The sequence below is a fragment of the Nicotiana sylvestris genome, chromosome 3, assembly GCF_000393655.2.
Source record: "Nicotiana sylvestris chromosome 3, ASM39365v2, whole genome shotgun sequence".
Taxonomy (NCBI): Eukaryota; Viridiplantae; Streptophyta; class Magnoliopsida; order Solanales; family Solanaceae; genus Nicotiana; species Nicotiana sylvestris.
This window is the reverse complement of record NC_091059.1, coordinates 126,123,966-126,141,311: the sequence shown is the minus strand read 5'-3', so window position 1 is coordinate 126,141,311 and position 17,346 is coordinate 126,123,966. Positions and strand designations below refer to the sequence as shown.

Genomic DNA, 17,346 nt, shown 5'->3' with positions numbered 1-17,346 from the left:
TGCTTCATTATAGAATGCCTTTTGTCCTACGTGTTTTCTTACTTTCAGTCGTTATTTACATTTTTTACTCACTGAGTTGGAGTACTCACTTTACTCCCTGCACCCCGTGTGCAGATTCAGGCGTAGCTGGTCCCGCTCCTGAGTGCTGATTCATTCCAGCTTCAGGCGGATCTTCGAGGAGTCTTTAGGTAGCTGTTGGCATTCGCAGCCTGGAACTCCTCCTTATCTATTCCTTTATGTTCTTAGTTCAGTATTTAAAACTCTATAGTTACATTTGAGGATTCAGTATTGTTAGATGCTCGTGACTTGTGACACCTCGGTTAGGGTTGTGTCAGGTTGTATTTTCGCTACTTATTATAATTAAATCACGTTTTAGACTGCTTTTGTATTGTTAAACTACTTTAACAAGTGAATTGGGTTTAGTTGGATAGCCTTGTCTTCACGAGGGGAACTATCATGACTGGGTTCGGGTTTAGGGTCGTGACAAATTAGTATCAGAGCCTATGTTACATAGGTCTCATGAGCAGGTTTAATAGAGTCTCGCGGATCGGTACGGAGACGTTTGTATTTATCCTCGAGAGGCTAAAGAACCTTTAGGAAAATCATATTCTTGAAATTCTTGTCTTGCAAATTTGTTGATCCGAGTACTAAACTTCTGTTATTCTATTCTCTCACAGATGGTGAGGACACACGCTACCGGACAGGGTGGATGACCACCAGTGCTACCAGCTGTGGCCACCAAAGGCCAAGGACGCGACTGTGGTCGTGGTAGAGGCACAATACCAAGGACAGCACCTATAGATCCACCAGCTGCCCCAGTTCAGGACCAAGTCCCAGCTATGGACGCTCCAACAATACCAGTTCAGGCACCAGTTGTTCCCATCATGATTACGAGTTGTCAGGAGGCCTTGGTACAGATCTTATCGATTTGCACTGGCCTGGCTCAGACAGTTTCAGCCACTACAGCCGCAACTACTTCACAAGCTGGGGGAGGCAATCAAACTCCCGCCACTCGCACACCTGAGCAGGTAGTATAGGGACTTCAGACGCCAGGGGCACATCCAGCCCATCCGGTCACAGCTACACAAGACTATGTGGTTCATGTCATGCTGGAGGATGAGCAGCATAGGTTGGAGAGATTTGGTAGATTGCAGCCTCCGACCTTCAGTGATGTAAAGGGCGAGGATGCCTAGGGCTTTTTGGATAAGTGTTAGAGGATGCTTTGTACTGCAGGTATTCTGGAGACCAGCGGGGTTGCTTTTACCACCTATCAGTTTTTAGGAGTTGCTTTAACTTGTTAGGAGGATTTTGAGAGGCGTAGGCCTGTTGGTGCAGCACCCATTTCCTAGCAACAGTTCTCCGTTCTCTTTCTGGAGAAGTATGTGCCTCTGTCTCGCAGAGAGGAGTTGTGTAGGAAGTTTGAGTGGTTGCGTTAGGGGGAGATGATTGTGTCACAGTATGAGTTGAGGTTCTCTGAGTTGGGTCATCATGCTATCTGGTTGGTTTCGGCAGATCGAGAGAGGATCAGGAGGTTTGTGGATGGTCTTACTTATCAGCTCTGTATACTCATGGCCAGGGAGAGGGTATTTGGTGCTACTTTCAAGGAGGTTGTGGATATTTCCCTTGAGATTGAGTCTGTTAGTCGCTAGGAACGTGAGGAGAGGGAGGCCAAGAGGCCTCGAGGATCTAGCAGCTATAGTGGTACTCCTTCGAGGGGTCCGTTTCAGCACGGCAGAGGCCGTTCATTCAGGTATGCTTAGCCAACTTGCCCAGGTTATCATGGGGTATCTTCGGGTCATGGTTATCACGGATCTCAACAGGCCAGTCATCACTCAACGCCCTTCCAGTTTAGAGTTTGACCCATGCTCCATCAGCTCAGGGCTCTTCTATGCCGAGGGCATCTGCTAGTCACTACAGTGCGAGGGGTTCCCTTCAGTCCCCTCCTCCAGCACCTGGGAGTTGTTATGAGTGTGGTAAGATGGGTCATATGTGGAGACAATGCCATCGTCGTCTTACGAGTTTATCTTAGCAAAGGGGTCAGTCATCCGCTTCAGCGCTAGTTTCTTCACCACCACCCGCTCAGCCAGTTAGGGGTGGAGGTTTTTCAGCCAGGCGTCGCCCCAGAGGGGTAGGTCGATCAGGGGGCGGTCAGGACCATTTCTATGCACTCCCAGGCAGACCCGATGCTATCACATTAGATACTGTTAATATAGGTATTGTTTCAGTCTGCCACATAGATGCCTTTGTATTATTTGATCCTGGTTCCACCCTTTCTTATGTGTCATCATACTTTGCACATTATTTGGGTATGCCTGGTGAGTTTCTTACTTACCTATTCATGTATCTACCCCGGTGGGCGATACTATATTTTAGATCATGTGTACCGGTCGTGTGTGGTGACTATTGGGGGTTTAGAGACCCGAGTGGATATTTTGCTATTGAGCATGGTGGATTTTGATGTCATTTTGGGAATGGATTGGTTTTCTCCGTGTCGTGCTATTCTGGACTATCATGCTAAGATAGTCACATTGACTATGCCGGGTATGCCACGGATTGAGTGGCGGGGTGTGACTGATTATGTTCCTAGTAGTGTGATCTCTTTCTTGAAGGCCCAACGTGTGGTTGGGAAAGGTTTTGTTTCATATCTAGCGTTTTTGAGGGATGTCGTAGCTGAGACTCCCAGTATTGATTCTGTTCTAGTTGTGATGGATTTTCCCGATATGTTTCCTGTAGACCTGTCGGGCATACCACCGAACAGGGATATCGATTTTGGTATTGACTTGGTGTTGGGAACTCAGCCTATTTCTATTCTACCGTATCATATGGCACCAGTGGAGTTGAAGGAGTTAAAAGTGCACCTTCAAGAACTCCTTGATAAGAGGTTCATTCGGCCTAGTGTGACACCTTGGGGTGCGCCGGTTCTGTTTGTCAAGAAGAAGGATGGCACAATGAGAATGTGCGTTGATTATAGGCAATTGAACAAGATAACAATTAAGAACAAGTATCATTTTCCTTGTATTGATGATTTATTCGACCAGCTTCAGGGAGCGAGGGTGTTCTCCAAGATTGATCTCCGTTCAGGTTATCACCAACTGAAGATCAGGGATTCGGATATTCTTAAGACAACTTTCAGGAACTGATATGGTCATTATGAGTTCTTGGTGATGTATTTTGGGCTGACCAATGCCCCAGCAGTGTTCATGCATTTGATGAACAATGTGTTCCGGCCTTATCTCGACTCGTTTGTCATAGTTTTCATTGATGATATTATGGTGTATTCGCAGTCAACAGGAGCACGTGGAGCATTTGAGAGTTGTGTTGCAGAGATTAAGGGTGGAGAAGCTTTATGCAAAATTCTCCAACTGTGAGTTTTGGCTCAGTTCAATGGCTTTCTTGGGGCACGTGGTGTCCAGCGAGGGTTTTTAGGTTGATCCGAAGAAGATAGAGGTGGTTCAGAGTTGGCCCAGACCGTCCTCAGCCACAAAGATTCGCAGCTCTCTTGGTTTAGCAAGCTATTATCATCGGTTTGTTCAGGGATTCTCATCTATCACAACGCCCTTGACCAAGTTGTCTTAGAAGGGTACTTCATTTATATGGTCGGACGAGTGTGAGGAGAGCTTTCAAAAGCTTAAGACAGCTTTGACCACAGCTCCAGTGTTGATCTTGCCATCGGCTTCAGGTTCATATACCGTGTATTGTGATGCTTCAGGAGTTGGGATTGATTTTGTGTTGATGTAGGAAGGTAGAGTTATTGCTTATTCTTCTCGTCAGTTGAAGCCCCATGAGAATAACTACCTCGTTCATGATTTTGAGTTGGCTGTCATAGTTTACGCATTAAAGAATTAGAGACATTACTTGTATGGCGTATCCTGTGAGGTGTTCACTGATCATCATTGAACATTTGTTCAAGCAAAAGGATCTTAATTTGAGACCACGTAGATGGTTAGAGTTGCTTAAGGATTATGATATCACTATATTGTACCATCTGGGAAAGGCCAATGTAATGGCCGATACTCTGAGCCGAAAGGCAGTAAATATGGGGAGTTTGGTATATATTCCAGTTGGGGAGAGACCTCTTGCATTTGATGTTCAGGCCTTGGCCAATCGGTTTGTGAGGTTGGATATTTCGGAGCCCAGTCGGGTATTGGCTTGTGTGGTTTCTCGATCTTCCTTATATGATCGCATTAGAGAGCGCCAGTATGATGATCCACACTTGCTTGTCCTTAAGGACAGAGTTTAGCATGATGATGCTAGAGATGTGACCATTGGAGATGATGGGTGTTGAGGATGCAGGACCGGATTTTTGTGCCCAATGTGGATGGGCTTTGGGAGTTGATTCTGGAAGAGGCCCATTTCTCGCTGTATTCCATTCATCCAGGTGCCGCGAAGATGTATCAGGATTTGAGGTAGCACTATTGGTGGAGAAGAATGAAGAAAGATATTGTGGGTTTTGTGGCTCGGTGTCTCAATTTTCTTCAGGTGAAATATGAGCATCAGAGACCGGGTGGCTTGCTTCAGCAGATGGTTATTCCCGAGCGGAAGTGGGAGAGGATCACTATGGACTTTGTTGTTAGACTTTCATGGACTTTGTGAAAGTTCGATGCTATTTGGGTGATTGTGGATCGGCTAACCAAGTCTGCGCACTTCATTCCTATGCGTACTACTTATTCTTTGTTTCTATGGTGTCCTAGTTTCCATCATTTCAGATAGGGGCACTCAGTTTACTTCACAGTTTTAGAGATTTGTGCAGCGAGAGTTGGGTACTCAGGTTGAGTTGAGCATAGCTTTTCATCCTCAAATGGACGGGCAGTTAGAGCGTACCATTTAGATATTGGAGGACATGTTGCGTGCTTGTGTCATTGATTTCAGAGTGTCATGGGATCAATTTCTACCGCTTGCAGAGTTTGCTTATAACAATAGCTACCAGTTGAGTATTCAAATGGCTCCATATGAGTCTTTGTACGGGAGGCGGTATAGATCTCCAGTTGGTTGGTTCGAGCCTGGTGAGGCTAGGCTATTGGGGACAAACTTGGTGAAGGATTCCTTAGAGAAGGTGAAGGTGATTCAGGAAAGGCTTCTTACAGTGCAGTCAAAGCAAAAAATCTATGTTGATAGGAAGGTTCGGGATGTGTCTTACATGGTTGGCGAGAAGGTTCTATTGAAGATTTCACCCATGAAGGGAGTTATGAGATTTGGGAAGAAGGGGAAATTGAGTCCTTGGTTCATTGGGCCTTTTGAGGTGCTTCGGGGGATTGGGGAAGTGGCTTATGAGCTTGCTTTACCACCCAGCTTGTCGAGTGTGCATCCGGTATTTCATGTTTCTATGCTCCGGAAGTATATTAGGGATCCGTCTCATGTTTTGGATTTCAGCACAACGAAGTTGGATGATGATTTGACTTATGATGTGGAGCCAATAGCTATTTCTGGTCATCAGGTTCGAAAGTTGAGGGCAAAGGATAGAGCTTCAGTGAAAGTGCAGTAGAGAGGTCAGCCCATGGAGGAGGCTACCTGGGAGACTGAGCGGGAGATGCGGAGCAGATATCCTCACCTATTTGAGCCTTCAGGTATGTTTCTTGACTCGTTCGAGGATGAAAGTTTGTTTAAGTTAGGGAGGATATGACGACCCGGCTAGTCGTCTCATGAGTTATATCTCCATTTGCCCCATTTCTGCTTCTTTATGCTTTGTTATCCGTGTTATGTGGTATCGGGTTGGTCCGATCGAATCTGGAATGAATTTGGTAAGGTTTGAGACACTTAGTCTCTTTTGAGGAAGCTTAAGTTGGAAAAGTCAACCAAATGTTAACTTATGTGTTAGAGGGCTTGGATGTGAGTTCCGATGGTTTGGTTAGCTTCGGGAGGTGATTTATGACTTAGGAGTGTGATCGGAATGGGTCTTGGAGGTTTGGAGTAGATTTAGGCTTGAATTAGCGAAGTTGATATTTTGGCGATTTTCGGTTGGTAGGCGAGATTTTAAAATAGGGTCGGAATGGAATTCCAAGAGTTGCAATAGCACAATTCAAGAATCAAAGAACATTGCATTCGAAACCACTTCTAGGAAGACCATGAATAGTGATTCTGCCACTATTCATCGGCCATAACCCCGGCATCCGGCAAGATAAAATCACAAGATTGGTCTCAATAGAACCCCCTTCTCCTTGTGAACAATCTCCTTTTGATTTTACTTTCAAATCTATAACCAATTTTCCTAGATCTTAAATTCCTAGATTTTCACGTTACTGTAGCATAGACTGTTTGCAAGCTTATATGTTTCTGTTATTATAACGTGAAATTGGAGTGTTGAAGAACAATTTGGATGCTTTATTTTAATCGGGATTCACAGGTTTGAAGCCAAACAACAACAGATCTTAAAAAACTTTTCGGAACTACTGTAGCATCGAATTAGCAAAATCTGTTGCATTTATTGTCAAATATATTTAGGTGCTAAAGAATTATCATTGGTGCAAGACATTGTTGTAGCGATAATCTGGGTTGATCTATGTTATTTCACGATTTTTTGAAGATACACGTTTGAGTTGGGAAGATCACTGCTCCTTCACGCAATACTGCCATGGCCATTATGGCCAGTGGCCAGCTACCCTCACACGCTGGGCCACTTCCTCAACCACCCCCTAACATCACACAGCCAGGCACGACAACAAATCCAAATCCAATGGATTATGCAAAGGCAGTAAAACCTATACCCAGCACTTCCACTATGCAAGATAGAGTATCAGTTGATCATATCCCCCCTAGACAAGCCCAATTCTTTCAAGGACAACCAACGGTATGCTTTACAGAATCAAAAGTTGAACGTATGAACTATATTGAAGGACTGCAACAGGCAGTTGTGTGCAAATTTTCATACGGATGGCCAGATATCAATGAAATACGTCGAATTGTACCTATGCAGTGTGGTATCAAAGCTGAATGCAACATTGGATATCTTCGTGACAGGCACATTTTGTTTCGATTTTCATTATGGAAAGATTATGTAGATTTCTCGTCAAAAGGTGTGTACTATGTTAAGGATAAGCATGGGGATGAATATCAACTGAGAACATTGATCTATGATGCAAAATTTAAAGTTGTAGAGGAGACACCTAAGGTAATGGCTTGGATTTCATTCCCTAATTTGCTGCCTACCTATTTTGTCAGAGAATGCTTGTTCTCTCTAGCTTCTGCTGTAAGTAAACCCCTTCACTTAGATTTGGCTACTATCAAGAAAACTAGACCTAGTTGTGCTCGTGTTAAAGTGTTGATGGATCTGCTAGCTGACTTCCCAAAGAAAGTTCGAATGGACATTGTCAATGACGTAAATGGGGATGTAAGAACTGAATGGGTAACCATTAACTATGATTATTTGCCAAAGTACTGTAAAGAGTACAAGTTACAAGGCCATGACATGCTTGAATGTTTTAGAATTAATCTTGATTTAAGGGAAAGCAAAAATGTCCAGCAGAAGGAAAATGTCGAAAATGTGAAACAAGGCAATAATAAACATGCAAAACATGATGCTCCCTTAATGATCCTTACTAGTAGTAAGGTAGTTGGTAATGCAGGCCCTCAATGGAAGGAAGTTCGCGACAATAGTGGACTAAACAAAGGCAAACAATCTGAAGGTACTACTGCAGAAGGGAAAGAAATAGTTCTTGTTAACAATACAGCTGTGACAAAACAAATACAAACAACCAACCAATTTGCAGTGCTAGAAATTGATAATGGTGAGATTAATGAAGGTAACCAATTGGCAGCTGTGGAGGAAACTCTAGTTCAAAAAAACACATGCAACAATGATATTCAGCAAAATAACTCCACAACAGGTGTAGAGAATGAGTCAGAGGAGCAGGAATTTAATTTTTCAACGAGAGAAATAGTACAAAAGGTAACTTCTCCTAGCTCATCTAGGAGACAATCATCCAAGACACAACCTAGGAAACTGAACCCTACAACACCTACTTTCAATCCTACAACAATAAAAAATCATGCAACAAATAGGGAATCAACAGCTCATTGTGTACAAAAAGATTTGGGGAATGAGCAGCATTTTCACAATGAGTCAACTGCCCATTGGGTCCAAAAAGCATTCAAAAATAATGTAGTTCAAGTCAATACTTTATGTCAACACATTCCTTCACAGGGCACCAATGTTGAACAACAATTAGCAAATAACAAAGAAAATGAATTTGTTGAAGATATAGATTTTGGAGGGAGATTATGGCTCAACCAAATAGAGGAAGACTTAGCAGATGGTCAGATTCCAGATACAATGCATAGTGATGAAGAATTTGGAGGAAATGAAGTGGAAGATGAGGATCAAACTGTTAATTGTAATGCCATTGGAATCAATATTCAAAGCATCAGCGAATGCACAAATGCAGCAACAGAAAAGACAAAAGAGGGGAACATTAATATTATAGATCCAGGAGGGACTTCACATAATGTTGTTAGTAATGCCTTGAAAGAAGCTGAAAATGCAGACAAGAAACAAGATGAGAATGCAGACAAGAACCGAGCTATGACAGTGCATGTTTATGCAACAAGTACTGTTCCATTGAGCACCGTGCAGGATGTAGCAGGAAGTAACGTTCCATTGAACAATACAATGATGTTGACCAATGAACATGCTGAAAAAGATGCAGAACTTATCAACCAGACAGAGGATATTGTTACATCAAAAGAAGCAGTAGAAACACATGATCAAGTTAACCACACAGAACTTAAAGGTAGAGACATGGATGATGAATCCACTGCACACAATTTCCTTAATGTTGCCAAGCAGGGAGATCTGTCGCCAAGGCTTATTGAACTAGTAAAATCTGCAACATAGGGAAAAAAGAAACAGTCAAAGGAGACTTCTATTGTCCCAGTTAGTGGAGAACAAACAAGGAGAACACTGTCCAAATCCCAAAACATTTAATGGATGCCATTATATGGAATGTCAGGTCAGTAAACACAATGCAAGCATTTGAAAGGCTGATTACAATGCACAGAAAACATCATTTTGAGTTCATAAGAATCCTTGAGCCTATGCAACCGTCTCACAAAATGGAGAGGTATAGAGCAAGAATTGGTTTGGCACAGGCTGTGGTGAATATGTCAAACAAGATTTGGGCTTTTATTGATGAAATATTTGAGGTTACTATTTTATATAACATGACTCAACAGCTGACTTTGAGATTGATGCACTCTGAAACACATGTTGAGCTCATCCTTACACTAGTGTATGCCAAATGTGATCGCACTAAAAGAATAGAACTACGGGATACGTTGTATGCAATGACATCAGATATGACAGTACATTGTCTAGTTGGAGGCGACTTTTATGTGATATGGGATGAGGAAGAGAAATATGGGGGCTTGCCAGTTTCTCTCATTGAAGTAGATGACTTCAGACACTGCATCAATAACTATAACTTGACAGACTTGGGTTTTAAAGGAAGCATATTTACATGGTGGAATGGAAGATCAGAGGAGGAATGCATTTTTAAAAGATTGGATAGATGTTTTGGCAATAATGAATTGCTACAAACCTTTCCTGTATTGGAGATAACTCACCTATCCAAAATTGGGTTTGATCATTGCCCAATACTGCTGAAATGTGATATTGAAACTACGCCAATTAAGAAGTCATTCATATTTCTTAACTTCTGGACGAAGCATGCAACCTTCAAAGATGTAGTAAAGGATAATTGGAATGTTGATTTTAGTGCTAACCCTTTCTGCATTTTTAACTACAAGTTAAAGAAGCTTAAACAAGCACTATCTACTTGGAGCAGGGCTACATATGGGGATATATTCCAGAAGATTTCAAGCCTTGAGGAGGTGGTCATGGTTCATGAAAGACAATTTGAAGTCAATCCTACACAGATGAATAGACAAAGATTACAACAGGTCCAAGCTGAAATGATTAAATATCTTGCATTAAAAGAAGAATTCTGGAGAACAAAAGTTGGCATGTTATGGTTCAAAGATGGCAATAGAAACACTAAATTCTTCCATGCCCAAGTTAATGGGAGAAGGAAGAGACTGAAATTATCAAGGATCCAGATTAGCCTTGGTAACTGGATTGAAGAAGATCACTTAATAGCAGAAGAAGCAATAAAGTTCTACAAGGATCAATTTACAGAGAGTGCAGTTCCAAATGATTTTTATATTCTAAATCATGTACCTTCAATGGTAGATAGTGATCAACATGAAAGATTTATGGCTTTGCCTTCCAATAAAGAAGTGAAGAGAGCAGTTATGGGGTTGAATGGGGACTCAAATGGTGGACCGGATGGATTCACTGGAGCCTTTTACCAAATATGCTGGGAAATTATTGAAGAAGATGTAGTAAGCATGGTCAAGGCTTTCTTTTGCGGTTAGCAGTTGCTAAAGAGTGTGACACACACAAACCTAGTTTTATTACCAAAGAAAAAAGAAGTTATGACCTTTGCAGACATGAGACCAATCAGTCTAAGCAACTTTGCTAACAAGATTTTCTCTAGTGTTATTCGTGAGAGGTTGTTTGAATTATTACCAAACATAATCTCAGAGGAACAGGCAGGTTTTGTAAAGGGAAGAAGCATAGTTGAGAACGTACTGCTAACTCAAGAAATCATTAAGGATATCAGGTTGAGAACAAAAGTAGGTCCAAACGTTGTGATTAAGCTTGATATGACAAAAGCTTACGATAGGCTATCATGGCTATTCCTGACCAAAATACTAAGAAAAATGGGATTTCCTGAAGCTCTTATTGGCTTGATCTTTGATTTGATTGGGAACAATTGGTACTCTATTCTTATAAATGGTCAGCCTAATGGTTTCTTCAAATCGTCGAGGGGAGTTAAACAGGGTCACCCTTTGTCACCAACTCTATTCATTCTAGTAGCAGAAGCACTTTCTCGGGGATTAAATTCACTACACACTAACCTGTATTTCTGTGGATTTGGAATGCCATAATGGAGCCTAAAAATAAATCATATATCATACGTTGATGATACGATCATTTTCTGCTCTTTTGATGAAACTTCATTGAGACTTATGATGGAGGTTTTGCAAGCTTATGAATCATCATCTGGTCAACTGGTGAACAAAGCCAAATCATCCATATACCTGCATCATTTAACGAATAATGAGGTGATTAACAAAGTGAAAAGGATTACAGGTATACAAAGACAATGTTTCCCTATGACCTATTTTGGCTGTCCTATTTTTTATGCAAGACGAAGGGGAGACTATTACCAGGGATTAATCACCAAGATTATGGATAAAATGCAGTCATGGAAAGGCAAACTCCTTTCTGTAGGAGGCAGAGCTATTTTGATTGCAAATATCCTGCAGAGTGTCCCAATTCATATGTTGTCAGCAGTTAATCCACCAAGTTATGTGATCAACAAATTACATAGCATTTTTGCCAAGTTTTTCTGGAGCAACAATGTAGGAGGCAACACTAGACATTGGGCATCTTGGACTAACCTTTGTATCCCTTATGAGGAGGGCGACATAGGTTTCAGATCCCTACATGATGTATCCAAGGTATTATTCTGCAAATTATGGTGGAATTTCAGGACTAAGCCCAGTTTGTGGAGTTCTTTTATGAGTCAAAAGTAATGCAAGAAACTGAATGCAGTAATTGTACCTTGGAAGCATGGATCCCACGTGTGGAGAAAAATGCTAGAATGTAGGGAGTTGACTGAGCATCAAATCTACTGGAAACTGAGAATGGGATCAGCTCTATTTTGGTACGACAATTGGACTGAGATGGGAGCCTTATATTTTCAAGTACCTACAGAGTTTGGTATCGATGAGTATATTCATAATGTCAATGATCTGGTTGAAAATGGTACGTGGAATGTGAATAAAATGTTTGAGAGCCTACCAGAAGATTTGGCACACCACATTGTGCAAAATATTAGACCACCAACTGAAAGTTCACAGTTAGATACTCCTTTCTGGATGCTTGAAACAAGGGGACATTTTACAGTAAAGTCTGCATGGGATTACCTGCGAAGAAGAGCCAACCCAAGATTAGCTTACAAGATGATATGGGTAAAATGTTTACCTTTCAAGATATCCTTCTTCCTGTGGAAGGTGTGGAAAGCCAAACTGCCCCTTGATGATTTCTTGCGTAAACTAGGATACTCCATGCCATCTAAATGTTGGTGTTCTGCTGATCCTAAGGAGGAGTCATTACTACATTTATTTCTTCACATCCAATGCAGCTAGAAGTGTTTGGACTTACTTCCTGAGGAGAGAAGGAATTGCATTAGATGGGTTGTCATTACATCAAGCAATTACAAAGTGTTGGACAACACCAGTTGTACCTAGATTGAAGCCAGTGTTACAAGCTCTACCTGCATGCATTGTATGGGAACTTTGAAAGAGAAGAAACAGTTTGAAATATGGAGAAGCAGTGTTAGTGAGCAGAGTTATTTACCAGGTGTCATCTACTATACAAGCTCTGGTCCAACTGAAAAAGCCTGGACTACATGTGCCTCACAAGTGGCTGGACTTACTGACAATGATGGAGCAATACACGCCTCGAGTGAAATATGATAAAGTGTTATGGGAATTTCCTTCAAGAGGATGGATCAAAGTGAATACGGATGGAGCATGTAGAGGGAACCCAGGGAGGAGTTCAATTGGTTTCTGCATAAGGGATGAGGTAGGTGATTTGATATATGCAGAAGGAAGGGAGATTTCTAAAGGAACCAACAATGAATCAGAAGCGGTAGCTATTGTGGAGGCATTGAAGATGTGCAAAAATTTTAATTATTTCCAGATATGGCTGCAGACAGATTCTATGCTATTAAAGAACATTATAGAGGAATCATGGAAGCCTCCTTGGTATATTACTGAACATGCAGAGGAGATTTTAAGATTGAAGGAACAAAGTATCATCAAGGTCACACACATATTCAGAAAAGGGAATACATTAGCAGACCACCTTGCCAATTATACTCTAGATGAACGAAATACTGAATGTCATGGTTTCAGGGATATGGACTCAAAAGGAAGGAGGATTATTAACGAAGATAAGATGCAATGCCCTTACATAAGAGTGAAGGTTGTAAGGAATTAGGAGGAAAAGAGGATTCATTTTGTTATCACACTAGAATCATTCTTGAGGAGAGTTTGGATAGCAATTTTTCGGCTAACTTTGTTCATTTTTTTGCAGGTATATCATCAAAGCTAAAGCCTAATCTTATAGTACAATCTCAAGTGGTGGTATTATTGTACTGCATTCAATCCACTGGGAGGACACTAAAGGTAGGCTTTGGCACTTTTACAATTTTCGTTTCATGACAGTCATTCACATCAAAGGAAAGTACTGAAATAGGATGGGAAAACAAGATGGGCACGTGAAGTTCTGGACAATAACAGATGCCAATGCGCTTGGAGAATGCACCAGCACGCTAGGGAATTTCTAGGAAATGCAGCATGCGTTTTGGAAATATAAGACAATTCAGCTTTTCGACAAAAGATGGAATCTCACGTTTTGGGTGCTACAAACCACCAGACAACACATGCTGTTGAACAAAAGTATCACATGAAAAAGTGTAATACCCATGGAAAGTTATCTTGGATACATAAAAGCATGTGATGGATGCTTTTAGAATCAAAAGGAGCAACAATTTTAATTGTTTAATGTTTGGACGTTACAACTATGCTCCAACCATTAAGCAATGGGGACAGAGGAATCAATGCACGCCTGCAATTTACTAGCACGCTTCAATAGGTCGACAATGAATGTGTCTGCAGAACACGCCTAGCTAATAGAATCGACACGCGTTATGGAAACAAGAGACAAAATAGTTGTTCGACAAAACCAATAACAACAACAAACATAGGAGATCTTGATGCACGCATGGATGTTGGCAGCTTTCACAACCAAACCAGTTGAGGCGTGTTTTTTTGGGAGGACTTTAAATTCCATCAGGGATGCACGCCTGTTTTCACATGGAATTGCACGCTGGAAATGTATCACTTGCTGGACAACGAATTGTTTCTCTCAATACTGGAGATGCACGCATGGCATACGTATGAGGTGAGTGTGACTTTGAAGAAAGGAGTCCACCAAGAAGGCATGCACAAGGGGTTTCGACAACAAACAACTGGGACGTGTTTTTTTTGGGAGTGCTTTGGACATTTGATCATGCACTTGATTTGCACAATTCGAGAAACTGTGGATTACAGCATGTGCGAGCACAGGGATGCAATTTAAGGTAGGTTGCACGCCTGGCTGTAATTGTTTTAAATGGACACATGATTTCGAGAAGCAGGATCTCGAGAAATTTCCAGCTCTGTGTTCGACAATAGCTGCAATTAAATAATGGCCAGGTTAAACAATGGCCAGTGCTCACATTTTCGGCGCAGCAACATTTAGGGGATCGAAGGAAAATATTATATGCGTGGGATGGGTTGTTGCATTAAAATTGACGCAGATTATGGCTACATTTACAATCAGCATGGTCCACATCTGAATTGGGCTTCAATGGACTGGAAATACAAGGAAGAAAAGGACATCTTCGGCCTAGATTTGTAGTTTAAATTAATGTGATATCAATTTTGAGTGCAGTGCTCAATTTTGATAAATGTCTACTTGTTAAGTTCAAATTTTATTCCTTTCATTTTATAGGAGATCATGACATTGTATTTTGTTTTTTAATTTTGTTATATATAAAAAACTAGCCCTAGGCGCTTGCCTAGTGGATTGCCAAAAACAAAAAGAGTTGCAGTAGCTCTGTTGTATCATTTGGGATGTCTGTGCAAAATTCCAGGTCATTCGGACGTGGTTTGGTTGGGTTTTTGATTGAAAGCGGAATTTGGAAGATTTTAGAATGTTTGGCTTGAATCTGATGTGTTTCGGGTGATTTGATATTGTTTGAGGTGTTTTGATGATGTGAACAAGTATGAATAAGATATTGGGTTATGTTTGTGCTTTTGGTTGAGGTCCCGGGGGGCTCGGGGTGATTTCGGATGGTTGACGGAGGAGTTGAAATGTTATTGCAGCTGCTGACATTGCTGTTTGGGGACCGCAGGTGAGGCGCCGCACGTGCGGAAGAGGAGCCGCAAAAGTGGATTGTTGAGGACTTTCCAGGAACCGCAGATGCGGTGTGGGACTACACCTACAGAGTCGCAGGTGCGGATGGCTTATCGCATATACGATTTTGGGATCTTAAGTGAATTCCGCAGAAGCGGAGGATTTAACCGCAAATGCAATACCGCAGATGCGGAAAGGCCTGGCAGAACATATTTGTTATTTCATTTCGCGAATTTGAGTTATTCCACCATTTTTGACTTCGGCTTGGGAGCTTTTTGGGAGATTTGAATGAGAGATTTCAAGGAATCTTCGTTAAGGTAAGGATTTTGGACCTAAAATCCATTTCATTGGTAGTGTTTCCCGGGTTAATGTTGTATTTAAAAGAATTAAAGGGCTAAAAAAAGAGGATTAGGGATTGAGTTTAAGAGGCCTTTAAAGGAGGATTTGAGGGGTCATTTGGACTCCGATTTTAGTGTTCTTGATATGCATAGACCCATTGGGAGATGAGGAATCTATTGATGTAAAAAATTTTGAATTTCGAGACGTGGGCCCAGGGGTCGGGTTTTGGTAATTTTGGGATTTGTACCTTTTATTGACTGTTTTCGCTTGGGCTTCGTTCCCTTAGCATATTTTGACATACTCGTTCTGATTTTGGATAGATTCGATGCGCAAGGAGGCCAATTCGAGGAGCAAAGGCATCTCGAGCTAGAGATTTAGCCGGTTCGAGGTGAGTAATGATTGTAAATGATTTTCTGAGGGTTTGAAACCTCGAATTGCACACCGTAGTGCTATGTTGAGGCGAGACACACGCTTGATGACGAGTGTGGGGTTGTGCACTATTGGGGATTGTGACTTGGTCCGTCCCGGTTGATGATTTTACCGCGTATTTGACTGAAAACTAATTGTTATCATTATTATTTGGGCTGAATGCCATATTTGGGCTTCGTGCCAACTATTTGAACCCTTCGGGGATTTTTATTACTATTTCCTCACTGTTTTGACTTTATACTTGAACTCAGTCAAGTTAATTTCCACTGTTTTACTACTCAACCATGTTTACTCAGTTTTTAAGGCTTAAATGATATTTTAAATGATGTTTGGGATGAGAAACTCTGTTTTACTGTTGCCCGAGAGGCTTGTGATGATTTTTGACTGAGTAAGTCCGGGGGACTACATTGTGAGGAAACACTGATACTGATTTGAGACCGAGTGCCTGAGATATGTACGCCACGAGGTGGTTTGATCGATATGAGGCTGAGGGCTTAGATTTGATGCCACGAGATGGCTTGTTATTGCGTTTGGGCTGTAAGGGACCCCTTCAGGAGTCTGCACACCCCAAGTGAGCGTGGGTACCCATTGTGATGTGAGATTGAGCCCGAAGGGCTGGTATTGTTCTGAGATGTTGCCTGAGGGGCAGATTTGTTGGTACTGTGCCCGAGAGGCGAACTTCTATTTGTTTACTTTACATTTATTACCTGTCAATTACTTGTTTACTTGTTGAAGAGGATTTTACTTGTTTTTCCACGGGTTTACGGTTTTTAAAAGATTTTACTGCTTCATTATAGAATGACCTGTGCCCTACATATTTTCTTACTTTCATTCGTTATTTACATTTGTTACTCACTGAGTTGGAGTACTGACTTTACTCCCTGCACCCCGTGTGCATATTCAGGAGTAGCTGGTCCCGCTCCCGAGTGTTCATTCATTCCAGCTTCAGGCGGATCTTCGAGGAGTTTTTAGGTAGTTGTTAGCGTTCACAACCTGGAACTCCTCCCTATCTATTTCCTTTATATTCTTAGTTCAGTATTTAAAACTCTGTAGTTACATTTGAGGATTTAGTATTGTTTGATGCCCGTGACATGTGACACCCCGGTTAGGGCGGTGTCGGGTTGTATTTCTGCTACTTATTGTCATTAAATCACATAGACTACTTTTGTATTATTTAACTGCTTTAACAAGTGAATTGGGTTTAGTTGGTTGGCCTTGTCTTCACGAGAGGCGCCATCATGACCGGTTTCGGGTTTAGGGTCGTGACAATTATTCACTGAGTTGGAGTACTCACTTTACTTCCTGTACCCCGTGTGCAGATTCAGGTGTTGCTGATCCTGCTAGCGAGGGTTGAGAGCTCCAGGCAGATTTCGGAGTTCACGAGGTAGATGCTTGGCATCTACAGTACCGTGTTTCTCCCCCTTTATCTCATTTCTTTCTCTTTCAGATATTCTGTAATAGTTTATAGACATTTCAGACTTGTAGTATGTTGATAGAGGCTCATGACTAGTGACACCCTGGCATCGGGCTGTGTTGGGTTTTATTTTCGCAAA

At 41.6% G+C, this 17,346-nt stretch overlaps 1 protein-coding gene across 1 annotated transcript; it reads left to right on the top strand.

The window, feature by feature from the left end:
• The first annotated feature begins 8,916 nt into the window (after positions 1-8,916).
• Positions 8,917-10,365, top strand: LOC104227758 (uncharacterized). Its single transcript, XM_009780074.1, has one exon. It carries the CDS (start codon positions 8,917-8,919, stop codon positions 10,363-10,365), a length of 1,449 nt encoding a protein of 482 aa, XP_009778376.1.
• The last annotated feature ends 6,981 nt before the right edge of the window (positions 10,366-17,346 follow it).